Below are 8576 nucleotides of genomic sequence, written 5' to 3' on the forward strand. Positions count from 1 at the left end.
CTTCCCTGTTTGGACTGCAGCTGGGCATTTTATTTTGCATTAGAGTAGTCGTGGAAAAAAAAAGTAATTTAATGAATGAATAGGGCGCCTCCTTTGGAATCAAGTTGCACGGAGATAAAATTTCGATTGACTTTCTCTCTTTGCGAATTCTTTCTCCTAACTTGTTGCTCTCTCTCTCTCTCTCTCAGCCCTAGGGATAAAAAAAAGACACTGACAGATCAGTGCGGCCAATTGGAAGTTGATGGAGCTAAACTTGGGGCCAATCTCGTTTGCTGGACAAAGTGAGTTTCGGATGTGAGCTGAGGCCAGCTATGATTTGCTGAGGGTTTTATTGTTTCTCTGTGGTGTCAGTGTCAATGTATTCGAAAGAAATCCATTTCTCTCTCTCCTTAAACATCGTCACATGTAAATAGGGGGGTGGGGGAGGAGGAGAAATCGAGTGTAACTTCCTCGGATCTTTTTTTTAAAAAAAAAATCCTCATCTCTTCCACCCCCACCCCCCACTTTTTTTTTAAGAAAAATGTCGAGTGAAGAAGTCTTGTAAAATCAGTGCCTGCACAGAACAAGAGAGAGGGAGCAGCTTTAACTTTCTCCTGGTCCTGCGGTGTACAGGCAACAGTATAGATGTAGCACCTATACACGCTGTGAGGGACTTGGAAACTTTAAAACACACACACACACACACAACTGTCTTCAGAGGGGGGAAGGAGGAGGAGGTGAACAATTGGGAGAGAAAGAGAGACCAAAAAAAAAGGAAATTCATGTCATTTGGAGATGGAACAACGGGACATCAGGAAGAGGCAGCTGTCAGCCCGAGTGATTTTATTTGTGGTAACACTGACAATTGTCAAAGCAGGTAAGTGGACTTCTTTAAATGCACTGTCTCAGCTCCCCTTTAGGAAACACACTTTCCTCTTGCACTGGTTTCGTGACTTTTAAAAATGTGTGTACTTTTAGTTTCCAGGACAGACCTCGTGGTGAAAAGCATTATGCTGGAAATAAAGCGATTGTGGTAGTGTTGCAAATAGGCAAAGATTCTCTACTCCAACTTTTCCACCGCCTTTTTTTTAAAAAAATGTTATGTGTTCCACTCTCGGAATTTAAACAAAACTGTTTCCCAAAAGAGCAAGTTTTACCCATAACAGTCCACCCCCTCGTATTTGCTGTGCTTTTCTCTGACCGCCAGTAACTAGGGTTGTTCAATTAATTTTCCCAATGAGAAGTGACAGTTAACTGAATTTCTTTTTCCCTGCAGTATTGATCTATTGTCTGTCGCGGGTTGGTGGAAACAGAGGCATTGTGTTTTACATTGTCATTAACAGCATCATTTGTCAAACTCTTTCTCTGTGTTTTGTTATAGCATCGTCCTTGACACCATCTCCCCTCAGTCCTGCATCTGAACGTGAACTGTACAGTACAGTACAGTAACGCTGCAGAGTGACTGGGGCTGCAAGTGCTTTTTAGGGAATGCAGCTATTCAGTCTTAAAAGGGCAATTTGTTCTTAAAGAGGTAATGGCGCGGTTTGGAACAAACCCCAGGTTACGGCACTGTTGGGGTGGCCATGTGATCAAAGGTTAAGCCTGTGGTTTCTGATTTGGAGGCTTAGATTGTAATGCTGAAAATCAGTGGCAAAGCAGTGTGGTGGGCCCCACCTGTTGACCTCATTCTGGAGAGATCGGAAGTTCTTCTTGGACGGTTGCGGATGGGGCTTGGCATGGTGCTGACCGCAGGAATGCCTGAGCTAATGGGAATTCCCTTTTGAGAACGTGGTGCCCTGTTTCTGAGGGTGTGCTAGGCCAGGCTAGGCTAGACTTGCTGCCAGCTGCAGTACCTTTTTAGCCTCAGGAGCTAAGAAAGAAAATTAGAAAAGGTTGAGGTGGGGGATGGGCTTGAGGGTCAGGGGTAGCAGACTTCCCTTCGGATTGCTAATGGCTCACACAATGTCTCATCCCAATGTCAGGTCAAACTCAAGGGGCTGAATGGCCTGCTGCATTGATTTTGCTTTTTTTTGTGATTCTCTCCACCCGTCTGTTTGAGGTGTGCAGCCCAGATACGTGCTGCAGAATGAGCGAGGGGCTTTGTGAAATCCTTTCGTACGATTTCAGAACAGGCCTGGGCTAAGTGATCCGTAAGTGTCATTGCAGCTCATGTGTGTAAAAGCTACAAGTTTATCATTAGTCCCCACTTCGTGTACAGGAGTGAACGTCGCAGGGTGTTGGTCTCTGCAAGGACTTGCCCCCGTGGCTGGGTTGCCAGGGGGTTCAGAGTTGGCAGAATTGTAGCTTGGCACGGATGGGATTTAAAACAAATCTGGCTTTTTCTCTTTTTCCTGCTGCAGTTTTCCCACTGACCTCCCTGCAGAGGTCCAGGCAAGGGGTTTCTGCTCTGGTCCCCTCCTACACAGTTCCCACTGGAATGTGCTGGGGTCAGCGATTCCAGTCATAGTCATTGTCCCCTCCTGACCTGCAGCCCCACAGCTGTCTGCCGTCCCAGGATGAGTTGCTAACACTGGCTCTCGGCCCGTTCATTTTGTCCAAATTCAGGCTGCCAGGCCGACCTGATGTCCCTCTCTGTGTCCACTCTCGCTATCTTCCCTTCAGGACGAAGTGAGTTTGAAATTTGCAATTAAAAGTAACCACAACAGGGTCACTCTTGGCTTTCCCCTGAGGGCAGTACTTGAGCAGGGAACTGGATGTCTGCGTCTCTCTGACTATCTTCTGAAGTTTATCGTTGTGTGGCTGCTGGCTGTTACATAATGCAGCACTCGAGACGGTGAGCAGGAATGTGCTCAAACATGGATCCCCCTTTTGGAGATATTAGGGTAGGTGACCAGATTGGGACCAGTGCAGGTACAGCACAGCTTTGGCAATACCAACTAGATGGACCGAAGAGCCTCCTTGCCCCGAATGATTCTGTAATTTTATAGCTTGATGGAGTGTCTTAAGTGAGCAGAGAGAGAGAGAGAGGTTGAGGGAAAGAATTCCAGACCTTTGGATGCAGGCAGGTGAAAAAGCAATGCCACCACTGATGGTAAGATGGAGCAGGAGGCAGGGATCAGCGGAATGTAGAGATCTCAGGAGGATCATAGGATTGGAGAAGGTTACAGACAGACAGTGTGGGCATTGGATACCACGGAGTGAGATTTAAATTCCAGGGGTCGCTGCACTGTGAGATAACATAACTGAGAGGTCCACCTTGCCTGAAATCATGCCTGAAATCAATGTTTTTGTTGTCATTATTGGTACAAGTATTAATCTCCAACAGAACACGGAATGAAATCTCATAGCAAATGCCATGCAGAGGTCTGCAAATCCATCCTGTACCTCACTTTCAGGCTCCAGCTCAGTCTGTGGGAACTCTCAAATCACATCAGGTGGTTGTGCGCTGTAAAACCAGCCCAGAGACTCGGCTACAACACCCACACTTTGACAGAGTGAGGGAGCGCTGCCTGTGTTTGCACGGGGCACTGACCTGAAGCCTATTAAGTGGATGTTAAAGATTTAGAGGCATAACTTTGCAGAAAAGGAGCAGGGAACTTTTCTTTGCAAATCTTCACTCAGAGGGTCATAAAGATATACAGCACAGAAACAAATCCTTCAGTCCAACTTGTCCATGCCGACCAGATATCCCAAATGAATCCATTCTCATTTACCAGCAGAGGGATTGGGGATATGGGCTCCTTTGCAAGAAAATAGGTGATTAAGGCCAAGTTGTTTCTGGAATCTTGCTGTGCATACATCAGGATTGCGCAATAGCTCTGAATGGGATAATGTTCAGGAGATAATAGCTCCACCTACTCTGCACATGTCTCAGAGTCTGAGAATGGAGACAGGGGTGTTCTATTCCAGTTTAAGGAGGGAGTAGCTGAAACTGGACCAGCTCCCTAAGGTCCGAGTCATTCCCCTTGAGAAATTCCCTCGTACCTACTGTGATTATGCAATAAGTCTTTCTATCTCAGAAAGTCCTGTTCTGTAGATACATCATGTTGTGTATCCTCCACCTTTAGATAGGCCTAAGTCAAGGGAGGTTTGGTGACATTGAACCACCCTCACCCAGTGCCCCATGTTGTTAGAAGTGACACATGCCGCAAGGTACCAGCAGTGGTCATGGAGTTACAAAGTCTGCAGCGTGGAAACAGGCCCTTCAGCCCAACTAGCCCATGCAGACCAGTTGTCACAATCTGAACTAGTCCCATTTGCCTGTGTTTGGTCTAATCCCTCCATACCTGTCCCATTCATGGACCTATCTAAATGTTTCTCAACTGACGAAATTGCATTTGCTTCCACCACTACCTCTGGCAGCCTGCTCCAGACACTCACTAACCTCGATGTGAAAATGTTGCCCCTCTGGACCCTTTTTATCTTTCCCCTCTCATCTGAAACCTATTCCCTCTAGTTTCAGACTCCCCTATGTGGGGTAAAGTTGTCTGCTATCTACCTTATCTGTGCCCCTCAATAAGGTCACCCCTCAGTCTCTTATGTTACAGGGAAAGAAGTCCCAGCCTTTCTGACCTGTCTTTACAACTGAAGCCTTCCCGTCCAGGTGGCACCCCAGTAAACCTTTCCTGCACTCTTAATAGTTCAATAATATCCTTCCCTTCCTATAGCAGGACAACCAGAATTGCCCACAGTACTCCAAATGTGGCCTCACCAACATCTTGTACAGCTGCAACTAGATGTTCCAACATACACACACGCACACACACACACACACATATATATAATGTATATGCACACACATGAATATGTAAAAACACGTGTAGTATGTAAGTGTGTCTACTCATACGTGAATGCATACTCACATGTACAGGCATGCACACACACATACAAACACACATATGGACCAGGTTAACAGCCCCAATCAGGGAACTCAGATTCTATGAGATCCATGTGGCTGACCTCGTTACAATCTCTACATAAACCAATTAACATTTTGAATTAACCTTGCAACTCATTAGAACCTTTCCCTGAGAAGGGTCACTTGACCTCAGAGAATCTGAGTTCCCTGATTGGGGCTTTTAACCTGGTCCAATCAGGGAGCCCTGACTGACAGATACAAACAGGAGGGTCAGAGGTTCTGTTCACTCTGAGAGCTGGCTCTGAAGGAGCTGGGCCAGTGTCATGGACTCTCCGGGTGTATATAACGGGAGACTTGGTGATAGGAAACCAGCCTCTCTGGAGTTATTTCATCAAGTGTGGATTCAAGGGACAGCAGCCCCCACCCCAGGTCCCACACAGCTCATTTATTTCTATAGTTTCTCTATTATCTCCATGATGCCTCTTGGAAGTTTCTTGTCCTTGACATCTCCTGCTCCATTGCTCCCATTACAAACTGAATCTGCTGAGCAGCCAGCATCCTACTGGAAATGGTTGTCCCTCCTCAGGCAGTATTCCACCCCATCCCATCCCACTCATGTACCTGTCCTTGCAAATCACATCTCTATCACTCACCTCCCTTCCTTCTTCACTTGAATGTCTTCCTCACAAATCCACGCCCATTTTGGAATCTCTTTGATCATGCTGACCGCAGCTTGGTGAAGTGAGTAAAGATTGGCGAGTGCTTGTGGTTAATGTCTTTGGCCAAGTCAACTTACTGCCAAGGCTCCCCATTGTCTGAACTGGGGTGGGGCAGGGGGTGGTGATGTCCCTTGAATCCACAATTAATGAAATAACTCCAGAGAGGTTGGTATCCTGTCACCAAATCACCCTTTAGTGTCACATGGAGAGTTCCTTGACACTGATCCAGCTCCCTCAGAGCCAGCTCTCAGAGTGAGCAGAATCTCTGACCCTCCTGTTGATATCTGTCAGCCAGGGCTCCCTGATTGGGGTTGTTAACCTAGTCCAATCAGGGAACTCAGATTCTATGAGGTCAAGTGACCCTTCTCAGGGCAAGGTTCTGATGAGTTGCAAGGTTCATTCAAAATTTTAATTGGTTTATGTAGAGATTGTAACAAGATCAGCCAGGTGGATCTCACTGAATCTGAGTTCCCTGATTGTACCAGGTTAACAGCCCCAATCAGGGAGTCCTGGCTGACAGATTTAAACAGGAGGGTCATAGGTTCTCTTCACTCCAGGGACTGGCTCTGAGTTGGCTGGTCATGGTCCATGTGCAGAGCACATGTGAATAAAGGGTGACTTGGTGATGGGATACCGGTCTCCATGGAGTTATTTCAGTTTGAATATTGAATCCTGACTGCAGCGCTCAAATTGACACCTCCCAGCGTTTAATTTAGTAAAATTTGCAAATTTAACACACTGGTCCAACTCATCTCGTATCCTACAAAATGAAGCTCTTCTATGTTCATAGCCAATATTACTGTATTTTCTGTCCGGACTCCAGTGAACGTGCATGTGGACCAGATTCTTTTTTTGAATAGACAAAATTTATAAATGGTATTAATCAATGTGTCGTTATGTCTGGCGACGAGGTTGTTAACCAAAACACAGGTTTATTATAGGGACAGGAAAGTTGGAAAGTCTGCGCACATTTTACAAATTCTTAAAGAACCCATTTACCTAGAGCAGGTTAATGTCCAGACATTGAAAAACATGATCCTTCAATCTCCCTCTGAATGGCTTCCTACAATGGTGTAGAGTCTTGGTGGAATTGCACCTGGAGTGTTGTGTGTGATTTTGGTCACTTAGTTAAGGAAGGACTAAACACCTCTGCAATTATGACCACACACTGAGTATCAAGGGGAAGCATGCACTGGCACGTTACTGGCCTTTCAAGACCAGGGGGCATCGCAGGGGCGGTGGTAACGTTTTTGATAAGTTTCCATGCCGGTGTTTCCAAGTTAAATTTTGTTTACCCCTACAGGGGCTTTTTAACCAGATCAATGCTTTCATTTAAATCAATAGAGAGAGAGAGAGAGTGCAACAGAGGTTCACCAGAATAATCAGTTCTGAGGAGGGGTCACTCGACCCCAAAACGTTAACTGTTTCTCTCCCCACAGATGCTGCCAGGCGTGCTGAGCTTTTCCAGCAATTTCTGTTTTGGTTTCTGATTTACAGCAGTTCAACTTGTTTCTTTCTCACCAGACTCATTCCTAGGTTGGTGGGACTTTGTGACGGGCCTGTACTCTCTAGAGTTCAGAAGAATGAGAGGTGATTTCATTGAAACTTACAAAATTCTTAATGGGTCGGATGCAGAAGGGGTGTTTCCCCAGGGTAGGGGTGTGTGTGGAACCAGGGTCACGGTTTCTTTGCTGTCGATACTACTTAATAGTCAGAGTCGACTCATTTAGGAGTTGGAAGAGGAGGCATTTCTGCATTTGGATGGTGGTGAGTCTTTGGAATTTTTTGCTTCAGAGGGCTGGTGAGGCTTAGTCATTGAGTGCGTTCAAGATAGAGATTAGTAGATTTCTGGATACCCAATAAATTAAGGGATGCAGGCATAGTATGGGGAAAGTTGCTTTGAGGTTGATGATCAGCTGTGCGCTGGGACGGTGGAACAGTTTCAACAGGCCCCATGACCTACTCCAGACCTATTTCCGTCTCCATCACTATCTCATACTCGCTGACACTCCCCAGGCAGACCTAAGAGTTCCATCAGTTGTTGGGAAAGAAATACAACTTGCATGTATCGGAGAACAATGTGGAGCTCTCAATTTGAACAAACTAATCTCTTCAGTTTGTAGTTTCTTTGGAACAATTACACGCTTGAATGACAAAATCATTGGTAGGCATTCCAATCCCCTTTAATCTCGGGAGTTCATTGACGTCTGTAATTCGTTCGAATTGTTCTAAATTAGCCACCATCAGGTAAATATCCCTAACCAGCTGGAGGACCACATTGCAATTCAGAAGAGTTTAAATTAAACTGTTATTACTTTTCTTCTCTGGAATTACTGAGAGTTTTGTGCAGTAGTCAAGCTTCCATTAGAAGGGAGTCAGCTCCGATTCCAATTATACTCCAGCTTCAGCCCTGGGTGTTGTTGCATCTCTCTTGTGTTCTTGACATTCCTCCTGCTGACGCGGATTGAGCTTTCCAAGTTGTTGGAAGAGGAGGCTTAGTTGGAGCAGAAGCACAAGCTGGTCGGGCTGAATGGTCTGTTTCTGTATTCTTAAATACTTCGGAGTCGTCAGTACAGTTAGGGCAAAGCATTTTCTTTGAAAACTGATTCTGACAGAGCTAACAGCTCACGTAATATTTAATATTTTTTCTATTTCTTTTTCAAGGATCATCTCAATTGAAATATAAACGTGAGCACAGAATAGTTGTTGCCTCCTTTTTTATTTGATCTTGTGGTTTCTGCCTCTCACTCACCACAGTCAGCGTACAGTTGTGCTGACTTGTGGCACAGTGGTAATAGAACATAGAACATAGAACATAGAAGAATACAGCGCAGTACAGGCCCTTTGGCCCTCGATGTTGCGCCATTCCAAGCCCACCTAACCTACACTAGCCCACTATCCTCCATATGCCTATCCAATGCCCGCTTAAATGCCCATAATGAGGGAGAGTCCACCACTGCTACTGGCAGGGCATTCCATGAACTCATGACCCGCTGAGTACACCGTCTTCCTAACCTGCAATCTTCTTCCTGACCTCTCCGCCCCCACTCCACTCCGGC

The 8576-nt window shown here is 45.8% G+C and overlaps 1 protein-coding gene across 1 annotated transcript in view; it reads left to right on the forward strand.

Moving 5' to 3' along the window:
* Positions 1–227: 227 nt before the first annotated feature.
* Positions 228–8576, forward strand: part of LOC122552376 (collagen alpha-1(V) chain-like) — a 290918-nt gene continuing 282569 nt past the window's right edge. Inside the window, exon 1 of the mRNA XM_043695125.1 lies at positions 228–856. Coding sequence (XP_043551060.1) covers positions 775–856 — 82 coding nt within the window. The 5' untranslated portion in view covers positions 228–774. The remainder of the gene's footprint in view (positions 857–8576) is intronic.

Source organism: Chiloscyllium plagiosum, chromosome 8 (assembly GCF_004010195.1).
Source record: "Chiloscyllium plagiosum isolate BGI_BamShark_2017 chromosome 8, ASM401019v2, whole genome shotgun sequence".
NCBI lineage: Eukaryota > Metazoa > Chordata > Chondrichthyes > Orectolobiformes > Hemiscylliidae > Chiloscyllium > Chiloscyllium plagiosum.